Below are 14371 nucleotides of genomic sequence, written 5' to 3' on the forward strand. Positions count from 1 at the left end.
GCTTGTAATTTAACAGTGGGCAGTCCTTTCTCCAATTATATCAAATCAGCAAGGCACCCCAGGAAGAGAAAAGGGACCTTTTCAGAAACATCTGTAGGGAGCCACTCCGGACAACTTATTCAGTTACCATGGAAACCCACCCTTGCAAACTGCTTCAGTTTCAGGAAAATAGCTACAAACAATAATAAGCATAAATGAAAAATGTTACATGTTGCTTCAAAATTGTACTTGTGGGCTTCCCTGGTGGCGCAGTGGTTGAGAGTCTGCTGCCAATGCAGGGGACACGGGTTCGAGCCCTGGTCTGGGAAGATCCCACATGCCGCGGAGCAACTGGGCCCGTGAGCCACAATTACTGAGCCTGCGTGCCTGGAGCCTGTGCTCCGCAACAAGAGAGGCCGCGACAGTGAGAGGCCCGCGCATCGCGATGAGGAGTGGCCCCCGCTTGCCACAACTAGAGAAAGCCCTCGCACAGAAACGAAGACCCAACACAGCCATAAATAAATAAATAAATTAATTAAAAAAAAAAAAAAAGTCCTGAGACAAGCAGCCAAGGAAGGGCTCCTGTGGCACCTCCATGGTTTTAAAAAAAAAAGAAAAAAAAAAAATTGTACTTGTTATTGGATTTGGTCGGGTTTTCGAGACCAAGACGGCAGGCTCATATCCACGAGCACAGGGAAAGGCAGCCATCTGCCTGGCTGCAGGCCTAACGACAGAGCCCACGTCCCCCCTCCCAGATCCCTAATCAAGTTTCTGGATGTGACCTCCGGGGAGGCATTTATCAGAGGAGCTAATGTCTCAATTGCAGGAGGAAGGAGGATGTGCCTTGCAAAAAACAAACATTTGCTGAGCCGACAGTAAGGCAACATGGCGCCATGTGGAGGGAACCTGGACCAGGCCAAGATGTTGCTACATTGGCCTGAGCTAGAAATCCTTTAAGAGATCAGGCTGAGATGGGAATCTCTGTTCTAGTCTGTTTTCAAGGACTCTCGGGGTTAGCAAGGACCTTATAAAGATGACCTGGTCCAGCTCCTCCCGCACGTGATATTTATATTCTCTGGGCAACATCCTCACCAGTTGATTCATGAGTCTGTGCTTGGACTATGCCAAGAGTTAAATCGTTTTTCCTGACACTGAGCTGACATCTAACTCCTCGTAGCTTCTACTCACGAACAAATCAGACCCCTTTTGTCAATGATAATCCTTCAGCCACCTGGAGCCATGCTCCTGATGCTTCTGTGTTCTCCATGGGGCAGACATCAGAGATACCCTCACGGCCATTCTCCTCAGAGAGCTCTCAAAGTGAGACATCTGAGGTGGAACCCAGACCCTGAGACTGGGAAAGACTGTGTTGCTGTCGGCTCCTAAATTATACTTCAGAAATCACTGTGCATATGCAGGCCTGTACACTTTGAATCACTACATTTATCCTGATACCTGCTCTCTGAAAGCAGGTAAGGAAGGCAAGGAAAAACAGTCTTCCCTAGGGTATGCTATACCACCTGTTAGAGAGATGTTTCCTGGACCAGAGAATCCCCATTGCACAGGTTAAGTAAAACTGAGGTTCCAAGAAGGGGCTGACTTGCCCACGATCACCCAGGAAGAGAATAGCAAGGCCAGAACAAAAGCACCAGCATCCTGCTCCCAGCCTCTGAACCTTCTCACAGGAGAGTCATTGAGCCCTGGGCACCCAAGTCCTGGGCTCCATGTCCTAGGATTAGGGGCTGCCGGCCCCTCTTAGCACCCCGAGGCCATTCTCAATGTGTGCTTGAGTCAGGCCTGACATGACAGCCCACCCCAAAACATCGCCTGAATCCCACAAGGAGGCATGGAGCTCCTCTCAAATGGGCAAGGCAGCCCCGTGATCAGGGAGGGCCTGGGGACCCCCGAAAAAAAGCATTTTGGTATCTGCCTAGAGTCTCCAGGGCAGGGACCTGATGAGTACCAGTGAAAACCTTTGAGGCTCGATCGCCTTACAGAAACACAGCAAAAGGGAGTCACAAAGAATCAACCAATCCTCCTCATCCCCTTAGGCAGGCTCTGATTGAAGGGGGATGGCCTGTCTCTACAAGAACAGAGAATGGTCTCTGTTCTCCCAACAGAGCAGGAAGGAAGCCACCTCCCCCTGGACAGCAGGTGACGGTGGCAGCAGGGCACTGTAGGCAGTGGAGGCTGCGGGGTGGGGAGGGGGGCCCTGAGGCCTTCGGAGCGGGTGCGGGGCTGACTCACCAGGCTATGCATGATGCGCACGCCGTCGGGGTTCACTGTGAGCGCCTCCTTGTACAGCTGCTTGGCCTCCTCCAAGCTGCCCTTCATCTCGGCCAGCCGGCCCCGCATGTAGAGCACCGAGTGTGACGTGGGGAAGAGGCCCGCTGCCTCCTGGATGCAGAAGCCTGCTTCCTTGAGGTGCCGCTGCTCCATGAACAGCTCGGCTGTGAAACCAGAAGGGCAGGTGAGGTGGTGGGAAAAGTCAGAGGCAGCGGCCCCCTCCCGCATCCGACAGTCAGCCCCTGGAGTTTAGGAACTGGTCTTGGGTGATGGAAACCATCCCACCGAGACACAGCACGGGACTGGCTTGCTCTGGGGTGCGGCGGTAGCACCAGGCCGCGGTTTCTGAGTGCTCACTCTGTGTCAAGTTCATGCTCTGTGCTGCACGCAGATCGACTCCACCAACACTCAAAAACCCTATGTGAACAACGCACTTCTATTACCCACTTCAGGGAGGAGGAGACAGGCACAGAGAGGGTAAGGAACTCGCGTAAGGCCACAGGGAGAGTAAGCGATGGAGCCAGGGTTTACGCTGGGCTGTCTGACTTCAGAGCCTGGCAGTGGGGACATGAGTGGGGTCCCCTGCAGCTAAGCGTTTGCTCGGGTGAATCTTCTGTCCCGTCACTTCACCTATTCATCACGTATCTGGGAACAGGGGGCGGGAGGCAGATGAGGTCGCTTTCCAGGGAGGGCGGCTGACTAAAGAGCTAATCCACCTGCATGATCAGGACGAGGACAGCCAAGTGATGCTACCAAGGAGGGGTGGGAGGAAGGCGGCCCAGGGAGCGCCCGCGGAGGGCAGGGCTGGGGCTCACACTGAGGAGATACAAACCCGCCTGCACTTACTGAGAGCTGACCGTGGGCCAAGCAAGCATCTCTTCTCATTTAATCCTCAGGAGTCTGGGAGAGAGACTCTCCCGCGCCCCAGGCTGACACACCAGGCTGAGAGAGGGAGGGCCTCACCCCAGTCCCTCGGTTGGAAGGGGCAGCTCCTGGCCTCCCTCCAAACTCGGGACTTTCTGTCGCATGGAGAGGAATCAGGGACGCACACGCCTTTCAACCAACAGGTTGGGAAGATCCGCCCCACAACCAGTTTGCCTTCTTCCCCCAGATCAGTAGAAAATAGGGCAGTTTCTCCAATTGCGGGCCCACCCACACAGACGCGCATTTCAAACCCACGCTGCACAGGTACACACCCACCGGAGGCACCCTCAGAAGCGCGGAGCATCGGAGGTGCCTTGCAGCCCACTCAGCCTTCCGTCTCGTGGCAGCGCGGGCTCGGCTGCCCCGCACAGATGGGAGGGAGCACAGAAGGGCAAGCAGAGCTGGGCTGGGGGCTTTGCCAAGAGCTGTTCCCAGCACAGGCCGAGAGCTGATGTTACACGAGTTCACATTAGGTCTGGGGGCTGGGGGCGGATAACAGACTCCCCAAAGAAAGCTCCCAGAAAAGGTGGAAGACCTGGACCCAGGCAGCCCGTCTTCTGGTTCCAACAAGAAGCAGGAAAGAGGCCTAAGGCCTTGACTGTAGCACAAGCACAGTGGGCACTCAGCATGAATGTGGCCTAAGGTCCACTGTAATCAAAGTAGCTTGAATGCTGCAGAAGGCATTCTGAGCAGGGTACTCTTTTTCTCCTCTGGAGTTGAGAATTTGGGAGAATCAGAGAATTAATTAAACTCAGAGGAGCCAGGTTCCCATGATAAGGTGCGAGAGAAGCACAGGCTCTTGTCCTCAGAGACGGCCTGAATTGGAGAGTCCCACAGTGGAAAACTTGGAAGGCCAGGCCAGGAGGGGTGGGCTTCGAACCCGGGGCCCGGCAGGGAGGGCTGGCTATCTCAGCCTCGCTCTCCTCTGCTCTGCTGTTGTGTTTCCTTCCGGAGCTGCCGCCTGGGGCTCTCCGCCGGCTGCCTTCATACGTATGTCCAATGTCCAGCTGCTGAGGACTGACTGTGCCTGGCCCTCCCATGAGAAGGAGAAAGAGGAGGGGGTGGGGGGAAAGCAGAGCAGCTGAGCCATCAAACCAATGGAGTGACCGAGGGCAGTGGAGTGACAAGTGCCATCGCTGAGTGTTCTGGGCGCTCAGATGGGGTCAGGCTAGCTGTGCTGGTGTAGTCAGGGAAGTCTTCCTGGGGGAGGCGGCATCTGAGCTGGGGCCTGAAGGCACAGGGACACTTGGACTGGCAGAGAGGAGAAGGGAGGCTGTGCTGACCTGGAGGGCTGGGCCCCACTGTGGCAGGACTTTTCAGGGTCACAGAGGAGAAGGGAGAAGCAGAAGGAAGTGTGTGGTGTGAGTGCTGGGCGTGGGGAGGCCTGTCCTGCACCAGCCCCTGGGGCTGCTTCCTCCATTGCCAGGAGCTGAGCTCAGAGGCCGGCTCTCCACTCCCCTGGACCTTGTCCCAGCAGACACTCCCCAGACCTGGCCCACCTGCCCACCTGGTCCTGGCCCGCCTCATTAAGCTGTTTACAACTTGCTGCCCTGTCTCCTGAGTCCCATCTCTGGAGGCTGGCCCTGGTCCCTCCCTTGGGAACTCCTCACAGTGCCTTCACATCAACAGATTTCAATTACAGGGATCTCCACCTTCTTTCTTCCTCAGGGCCCTGGGCCTTGTCCTGGGCCCACACCAGAGAACATACCCTGAAAAATAGGTAGGACTGCTTTGCTCCGATGGACTTCATTACCAGTTAGGCAGGAACAGACACAGAACAGAGCCAGAGAAGTGAGGTCTCCTGAGGGCTCCTGGCCGCCTTACAGATAGCCCCTGGCAGGCCCAGCCTCCAGGGCGGGGTCCCTGACCTACACACAGACCCATAGGTCTGGGGGCTGCAATGCACCCCTTTTTCCTAGCCTCAGCGTCCCTGGGCAGTTGTTTTACCCAACATGGTGCTCCCCAGACAGCCGGCCTCGGCTGCAGCAGGAGCCGCGTGGCACGGTGCCCACCCACTGCCCGATCCTCTACCTCCCAGTCCTGGCTACCAGGGCCCCGAGGTGCCCACACCCATCCCGGCCTCCCCTGGCCAGGGCTGGATGAGCAACCAGTGTTACTGGATTTTCCTTGAATTCTCATAGTCGAGGTCACCACTCCAGCAAACAGGGGCCTTGCTGCCCCCTCCGTGTCAGAGGCCCCTCTCTGATCCCCTTGGTTCCTTCTCTCTCCCCCTCCCTTCTGATTTTCACTTCTCTCATCTCCCTCTCTGCCTGCTCCTGACCTCCTCCCCTGTCTGTCTGTCTGTCTCGGCTTTTCTTCTTCCTTCCACCTCTCTCCACCCACCCTCCTCTGTGCTTTCTCTCAGCAGGCTCCAAATGGAAAACATCTGTTCCCTGGAGCTTTGCAACAGTCCCTTTTATTATTTTTTTCTGAGGCATCCTGATCTAACCCTGCACCCAGAGCTGGCTCCAGTCTTCCTGCCCGTCTTGCCAGTGCCGAGCCCTCTTTGCAGGAAGGAAGGCCTTGCTCGGCTGCCGCTGAGCGGAGGAGCAGGGTGAGGGAGGGCCCAGGGCCACGCTTAAGGCCTTGTAGGGGCCTCGCCAGGTGAGACGCGCTTCCTAGAGGCCCTCCGTGAGGCCCCAGAAAGGAGGGGGGACCACCCGAGCTAAAAGGGCAGGGGCCCCCAGGGCAGGAGGGAAGGTTAGACCCTAAAAAGAATACACCTTGAGCCCCAGGGGGGTCCCCAAAACTGTCCCCTAAAGGAAATAAGCAGTCCCCCATGGAGCAAACCCTCAGGACATATGGATGCCCAGGAAAAAGGAGAAGGAAGGGTGGGGGAGGAAGAATGAGAGAGAACAGCAGGGGGCCGGAAGGGAGACCGGCCCGGAGAGTAACACAGAGGATCCAAAGGTCTGAAGGGATTTTTCGGGATGGTCTGAGACCCTCCATCCCTGGGATGCAGAGAGGGGCATCGTTTTCCTCAGGCCACACGGGTGTCAGGGCTGTACGGGCCTGGGCTCCCGACTTCCTGTCCCGGGAGAGCTCTCCTCACGGACTCAGGAGGAGGGGTTGACAGGCAGAGGGGAGGGAAGAAGGACAACCAGGAGCAAAGGAAAAGAGGACACGGGAAGCAGGCACAGAAGGCCGGAGGGAGAAGGGCAGGGGGCTGGGAAAGAATGGAGAGTGGAGGAAGATAAGGGAAGAAAGGAGGAAAGAAGGAAACAGAAGAATGAGAGGAGCCTGTCGGACCAAGGCTCAAGACGTAGCTTCTGTCTCAACTATATCTTTATAATAAATACGCTCTTTAGACACAGCCCTGACGGCCCTACCGCAGGTCCCCAGTCTGCCCAGCCGACAGCAGGGGTAGCTTCCACCTTCGGGGCCACCTAAAGAGCCAGGGCAGCCCAGACAGGGTGGATTGGCCATCTGGGAGCTGGGACTCGGGCTAACTTCCCCTGACCCAGGGAAAGCCCACGGCCGCCTGTGAGCCCCTGGACCTCCAGGGCAGGGGAACTCTCCCTACACCTATTTCCCTCTCTCTAGCACGCTGTTAGCTCCCAGAGACATGAGCTGCAGTGAGAGAGAAAGGTGGGCCATCCTGCCCTTCTGGAAGGCATCTCTTGACACTCAGGATCCTGGAGCATCTATGGGGCCGGGTGCCTCTCCCATTTTCACACGAACCCACTGCCAAAGAGGCAACAGTTTTGAAACTCATCTCTCAGGCGGAAACCCTCCGTGAGGCTTCTCACATCAGACTGGAATGGGAAAGAGGCTTGAAGAGGGAGGGGAGGAGGAGGACACTTGGGAGATGAAGGATATAACATTTCCCAGCTTAAGACTGGGTTAATGATGGAACTTACTGCCAAAACAGACTGGGATGCAATTTATCTTGAACCAGACTAGGGCCTTGTTTGTTATCCCTCTGGATTTTTCAAAGTTCCTCTTCCTACTTCAGATGTAACAAGCTGACGGTGGAGCACGGCCCCATATCCCTAGCATCTTAAGGGAGCCTGATGTGCTAACTGGGGCAATATTTGCATTATTAACATGCTTTCCGGTCTAGTCTTTCTGTGAATCCTGGTCCAACTTTTCCCCCCATATTTAGAGCCTGTGGAGGGGAGAGCGGGGGCGTCCTGCATACTAATGTGTCCATATGTGAAATCTATGCAGCGGGGAACCTTAGATCCTCAATCAACAAGCACATTCTAACTCTGACTTGCAAAATCCGCAGGTCCCAGGAACGGAATATCTACTTTGCCTCTTCTCCATCTCCCCTCGGGGCTATCGGCACCACCCCCTTGCTGGAGAGGGGGCAGATAGGAGGGTAATCAGTAAAAGGTGAGGAGCTTCACTCCTGGGTCAAGGGAGCATGTTGGCCTGGTGCATTTTTAGGATTCCACTTATCCTACCGCCTTCTTCTTTCTTTCGCTGCTGCCATTTTATCTCATTCAGGTACATCTCCGGCCTTGATTCTCTCTTTTTTCACTCTAATCCACCTCTCACACCACTGTGGGATTAAATTTTCTATCACTTCAGCGAGTCACTCCTCAGCATCCCTTAGCCAAACATCAAGGAACCTCACCGCTGGGGGTACCACGCTGCCTCTGCCTCTACCGTCATTATAGTGGACAGGACAGAAGCCCAGAACCATTTACCGAGCACCTACTATGTGCTAACTGCTTGACACACACTAGCTCATTTTAGATCAGGACAGGCAGTAAGTAAGCCGTGCAACTCTGAAGCCGCCGGCCTCCCCAGTACTAACAGACCCTCAAACTCCATGGTGGCAACGGTGCCCACTAGCTGTCAAGAGAGATTGTCACCTGAATGGCAACCCTAGGGTTACCAGCCCTCTGCCTTCAACGAACTTGACCACCAGGCCTCGCTTTCTTGGGGCCAGCACACCTCACCTCTGCTCTAGCTCTCCCGTGAGTTCTCGGGGGTTTGAGTCCTAACTAGCTTTCCTCAGGACACAGCTCCCCGAACTTCGGCTGCCAGGGTGGACCCGGAGGAGCCAGAGGGGGCCCTGGTGGCCCGCAGGCAGGGGGGTGGGTGCCACTGGGGCTGGGGACACTCACCAGCCTGGAGCCAGATCTGTTCCAGCGTGGTCCACAGCTGCATGGGGCCCTGCTTCAGAACCGAGCTGGGCACGGTCAGCTCCGACATGGCCTCCTCCAACCGGGAGGCCGCGATGGACGATGCCCGCCGAGAACCTGCAGAGCAAGGTGGGAGGGGCTGAGCCACAGAGTCCGAGTGCCCCACTGCAGGCCCCAGGACAGAGGCTGCGCAGCCCCTCAGGACCGACAGGGCACGCCAAGTCAGGGCAGGGCAGCCTGGCCCAGCAGCCGCAAAACAGCGCACAGACCCACTAGGAGGGGCCCACCTCCTACCCTCACCCAGGCCGGAGAGAGGAGCTTTCTGAGGGGCAATCAGGCGGTGAGCCCACTTCTAGGAGTTAATCACTAGGGAAGAACACCATGAATGTCGGCAACTGCGGGCATTCTACCACTGCCTGGGATACCGAAGACAGAAATGGCCTGACTGTCCGCCAACTGGGATTGATTAAAAATAAGTGAGAGTATAATCATACAAGACTATGCAGTCATTAAAATAATGATGTATAAATATGGGTATCGATGCAGAAAGAGGCTGACATTACACAGTTTGGTAAAAAGAAGCAGATTGCAAAAGAGTATGATCACATTTTCACAAACAAGAAAATATGGACATGTTTCTGAAAGTCTGAAAGGCCATTTATTAAGGTCTGAGTGATGAACTGACGGATGACTTTTCCTTTCTTCCTTTTACATTTTTACTTTCTGTTTTCACAAGTGCCTATTATTTCTTTATAGAAAGGTCCCATTGGTGGTGGGGCTGTGAAGGATCCTTGGGTAGCAGCTCAGGCCAGACCCTGTGCCCTCTGGAGAACTTCTCCATGTGGCAGTTCTGAGTGACATGGGTCCCTGTTCAGGATATATAAGGCGTTGACATTTACAATTCACATGCAGGTGAAATGCGAGCACTTTTTTCCCTCTCTCTCAGAGGCAGTAAAGGCTCCAATAAACTCAGGAGACCTCAGGGCAAACCACAGATGATTTCAGTTTATAAGGCGGGTGTATATAGAGTCCTAATAACCTTGTCCAGGGTTCTTCCCTCTCTAATTGCAAGGGAGCTACACTCTCCGTCACCATTGCCTCCTCGGAGTCTGCAGCTCCACGTCCAGCCCAGCAATCCTCAGACCTGCCTCTCAAGTCAGGTGCTGGGCGTGGCTTCGGAAATCAGCTCCATCACTTGACAATGAAGGCGCAACTTGGTTCACGGCCACAGAAGTGGAAAAGATGAGCAATGCCACCAAATACAACTCCCTCATGCTTCCATTCCCGTGACTAATTCTGCTTGTGTTTTTGAGGAAGGTGTTTGCTTTAATCAGGTCCTGGGTTAAAACATGTCAGTTTGCAGATCCTGAACTTGTTTGAATTTCACAAGTCGTGGATGTCAGGATGAGTTTTTCCAGGAAACAACAGTCAGCTTTGGGTTTGCAGTTGTAAACAGAAGCTCAGCCCTTCCTTTCTACTTGATGGATCTACTGTGGACATTATCACAGCAGACCTTGGCCTTGAGCTTTAGCCTAAGGGGAAACGGTTTCCGTGCTCCACAGCCACCTCTCCACCCAAGTCTCCCCGACTCTCTTCACTCCCCACACAGGGGGTGGGGTCCTTCCCTCGCCTACGCCGGCTGCCCACTTCCTGCCCCAGGGTCAGCAGCCATCCGGCCAAGATGGGCCCTAAAGAGGCCCGAGGTCGGCTCCTTAGCACAGGCCCCTCAGCACAGCGGCCGGCAGGAGGTGGGGTGGGTTTGACCAGGCGGGCAGATGCTCAGGCTGGGAGAGAGAGCTGTGGGCTCACGTGGACGGCTGCCCACAGGGCACATTCTTACCGGAGTCTGCATCGTGGGCATCGGGCAGAGTCAAGTGCATGCCACTCTGCTTCTTCAGTGTGAGGCCCTCGCCGAGGCTGCCATCCTTTTCCAGGCCTCTGGAAGGTAAGAGAGGGCCAGGCCCCAGTGAGGCGGAGGGGGCTGGCATGGAGAATGAGGGGAGCCTTGTGCCAGGCAGGCTCTGGGGCTGAGAGTTCAGACCCGAGAACAAAGCCAAAGACCACTAGGAAGGATGGAGACAACCAGAGCAGCAGGCCAGACTGGAGCTCAGGCTTGGGATTCTAGAATCTGGCTCACCCCAGATGCTAAACTGACATATTAGTCCTGAGCACACACACACACAGGGTGTCCGCTGTGTGCCTGTGGGGCTGTCAGTCTCCTCACTAGTCCCTAACGCTGCCACATTTTGTTTCCAAAGCTACATGCTTACTCATGCTGCTGCCACCAAGCAGGTTCTCGCTGTTCTTCTCGATCCACCCAAACCCCGCATTGTTTAGAACCCAGCCCGAGGGCCCACATCCACCTAGAGGCCTCCTGTGGCTCCCCTGCCCTCACGCTGCCTTCCCTCCCTGCTCTCCATCAGCGTGGATCCCAGCACCATGTACGCCGAGGATGAGAACCTCTCCCATCCATCTATTCCCTCTTCTACTTTTCGTTGCCCTCTCAACGTCTAGCAGAGAGCCAGGCACAGAGCGGGCACTGTGGACTGGCTTCCAAGGGCAGCCTGGTTTTGCAGCCCCCCACCTTCCAGGGAAGGAAGGCCCAGATGCCACTCCCTGCCTCAGGTTCCCCCTCCCCGGGGCTGCCAGGGTGGCCCCGGAAGAGCCAGAGGGGGCCCGAGGGTGGGAGATAAACAAGCCCCCCCAGTTCCCCAGGTCCCTGCAGCTCCCACAGGGCTAGGGAGGCTCCTCTTTTCTCAAGAGTGGGATGCGGGGGGACCACCAGCTCAGAAAGGCAGCACAACTGGCTGTGTCCATCCTGGGGCACACATAGCCCCCAGGCAGCCCCTGCCCACTGCTGGGGGGGGTGTCTGTGGCCTTGAACCTGCTGGCTGGGGAAGCTTAGAGGACTGAGGCAGAAATGGCAGGAGAGGAGAAGGCAGGCCCAGCTGGGGGCCAGAGGCCTCCTCCCTTCAGAGGGGCACCAAGATGATGGTCCCACAAATAACGCCAGGGCTGGGGTATCCTTGCCATCCTAACTCCGGTTCACGTTGAACTTGGTTCTTTGGGTGCACAGCCATCTTTGTGGGCATTAGAGGAAACCATCCACAAAAACACAGTTGGTTGGGCTGGTTCCCACCTCTCACACCCTCTTCTCATTCCCAGGAGGCACCTGAGTGCAGTGCAAAAAAGCCAAGGACACTGGGGGAGAGCCACGGGGCTGCCCTCCTTAGCTACGTGACCCTCGGCAAAGCTACTTAACCTTTCTAGATCTTAGTCCTCTCTTCTTGAGATGATCACAGTTATTTTGTGGAGTTAATGAGCATGAGAATGTCCACCTCACAAGGTCATTGTGAGGACTAAATGAGAACGTGGGCAGGTGCCCAGCCTGTGCTGGCCTGGAGCGGATGCACAGACACAGCTTCTCGTCCTGAAGCGGGCTCTCTTAGGGCTCCAGAAAGAGCTCATCTTGGGGACCTCTTGCCTCCTGGTCCTAGGCCCCTACCCTGAAGAACCTGACAGCCAGATGGAAGGAGACAGTCCAAGTTGAGCGTTTAACAAAGACCCAGATGGAGAGAGGGCTGCGCTGGGGCATCAGAGGCCGGGCACTGGAGGCTCCTGGAGGGGCCGTGTGGGCTGGCCCCAGGCAGAGCAGAGGAAGGAGGCCAGGGAGCAGAGCGGGAGGTGGAGCCAGCAGGGTGGGGCGGGGCAGGCCAGACCTTCAGGCTGTGGATTCTGGCCTTGATCCTTGATTGCCCCAACCCAGATTTTACAAGCCCTAGTTTCTGCTCTGTGGCTCCAGGTTCAGAAGGAATGCTCCCTCTTCTTGGGCAAGCCAGGAGGGGATTGGATCCAACCCTTTGCTCCCCACAATTTGCCTGCAGGTAGCTGGCCAGGCTGAGCTCTGCTCCGCCCTGGGTTGGTGGGGCCGGGGGGTGTTTGCCGGGGGGTTCCCCAGAGATGAGGCTGCGGGTGGTGACTTGAAAAGACCCCAAGGCAAACCAGACCGCCCCACCCTGGAGAGCACCTGACAGCTCCACAGCTCTGCTGCTCCCGCAGGGGTGGCACAGGCTAAGCCCTACACGCTGGAGACGAGGCTGCAGCTCAGAGGGGCCCCATCATGATCGCCTGGATGAGCAGGCAACCGGCCACCCGGCCAAGAGGCGCTCTCTGCCAGCGGGACCTGTCACAGCCAGTGAGTGGCAGAGCGAGGGGCATCCAAATGCGGGCCCCCCTCACACCAGAGTCTGGCCCTCACCCTCACAGCACCCAGCTGCCACGTGGTTCCCCATTTTCCTTCTGAAAAGTCCCTCACCCCAGAGCTGCCTGCTGGCAGCTTCCACCCACCGGTCCTGCTGGGCCCTGGAATCTCCCAAGCCCAAAGGCCTGCAAAGAGAGGGCCGACCCTACCCTGCCCAAGGATTTTACTCCATCAGATTATCCTGGGGCCTCCTCTGTAAATTGCACCTGTAGAGATATTCCTCTGGGGATTGTAAGAGGCTGCTGGGCTGCCAGAGTCCCTGTGAAAATACATATACCTACCAGAGTGGGGTCCCTTGAGGAGATGACACAGCCAGACAAGGGGAGGAGGTGGTACCAGGGGACCGGGAAGGGGCAGTGCACCGCCCCACTCGGAAATGAGGCCCATTTCTGCTTTGGGCTGTATAGGCTGAGCCCAGGTGTCCCAGTAGGTCTGAGCAAAGACTTTCTGCAGATTCAGCCTGGACAAGAGTGCCCTGCTCTGGCCCAGGAGAATCCCAGAGCTTGGGCTGGGAACTGGAGAAGGAGATGGGATGTGTGGGGACAGTGGGTGAGTGGGGAGGAGTGGGGGCCCTTTTAGAACTCGGCTTCCTCCTCCCCTCCTCTCCCAGCTTCCAAATGGAACCAGGAAAGAAGTGACAGGCTCCACAGGCTGGGGCTCAGGAGATCCAGGTTCAAGCTCCACCACTACCATTTACAGGAGAGTGGCTCTGGCATGTTATATAAGGTCTCTGAGTCCCAGTTTACCCCCTGGGGTGAGGTAAAATCTGACAGTGGATAAGATAAAAGCAGCTGATGGGGGAGATGCTTAATAATGATTTCTCTTCCTTCTTACCCCTCTGAACTTTAGTTTCCTAAACAGCCTCTTTCTGTACTTTAGAGAGGATTGTCAAAAGGTTAAAATTAGAGCAGGGATGTAAAAGGTCCCAGAAGCAGTTAAGTCCCATTCCCTCATTCAAACATCCTCAGCACCTCCACCCACCAGGCATCATGGCCACTCAGCTGTGTGCTGTTGCCTTGGCAACCACTGCCTCCCAACTCCATCTGGAGGGACCCGCCACTCACCCCAGCTGGGAGAAGCTGTACAGGGTCTGCCACAGCCGCAGCATCTGTCTGCAGGTCACAAGGGCTTCCTCTGGGCCTTTCAGTATCTGCTCCAGCTTCACCTTGGTGAACATCAGGCTGTGGGGAGAGAGCACGGCAGTTAGAATGCCTGAGGGGGCCCCCTTCCCCTGGCTTTCCTCCCAGGGTGGAACCCCAAGGGATTATGCCCACCTCCCCAGCCCTCAGAAGGCAGAGTGCCCACAAGCACAGTGGCCTCAGCTGTACCCCTGGACCATGTGTTCTCTCTGTGCCTCAGCTTCTCCATCCTCTCTGCCAAAGCGCAGAGCACTCTTCTGCATTCACCAGTGTCCCTGTCGCTCACGCTTGTCCCCTGATGGTGTACTATCCCGCCCACCCTCTGAAGCACTGTCCAGGGTGGTTACGGTCTTGCTTTCTTTGCCCCTCCTCTCCCTCCACACCCTCGGCTCTGCAGCATCCTCACTGAACACGTGCCTATCTTTTTACTTACATGGCCCGCCAGGCCCACGATGGGGCCTTATATAAGAGACAGACCCAGAAGCAAACTTTGACTCAAGGAATGAGGCTAAGCAAGGAACTGGTGAAAAGGTCACAGAAGGGCAGGGTTCTGCTTTCCGCCTCACCAGCAAGCAACAGGTGCTCAGTTAACATCTCCTAATTGAATGCAAACTGTATCCTGACCCTGTATACCTGATGAGGGTCAGGTTTTACTGTCAAAGGATTCTTCCCTGGATAGCCAAAAA

The 14371-nt window shown here is 56.1% G+C and overlaps 1 protein-coding gene across 9 annotated transcripts in view; it reads right to left on the reverse strand.

The window, feature by feature from the left end:
* Nucleotides 1–14371, reverse strand: part of TTC7A (tetratricopeptide repeat domain 7A) — a 178599-nt gene that overhangs the window by 29388 nt on the left and 134840 nt on the right. For all 9 annotated transcript variants that reach the window (XM_082427710.1, XM_082427709.1, XM_082427712.1 and 6 more), the window contains 4 exons: nt 13611–13727; nt 10126–10223; nt 8268–8402; nt 2227–2429 (listed from right to left, as the gene is read on the reverse strand). In XM_082427710.1, coding sequence (XP_082283836.1) covers nt 2227–2429; nt 8268–8402; nt 10126–10223; nt 13611–13727 — 553 coding nt within the window. The remainder of the gene's footprint in view (nt 1–2226; nt 2430–8267; nt 8403–10125; nt 10224–13610; nt 13728–14371) is intronic.

Source organism: Balaenoptera physalus (genome assembly GCF_965194825.1).
Source record: "Balaenoptera physalus genome assembly, chromosome: 15".
In the NCBI taxonomy this organism is placed as follows: domain Eukaryota; kingdom Metazoa; phylum Chordata; class Mammalia; order Artiodactyla; family Balaenopteridae; genus Balaenoptera; species Balaenoptera physalus.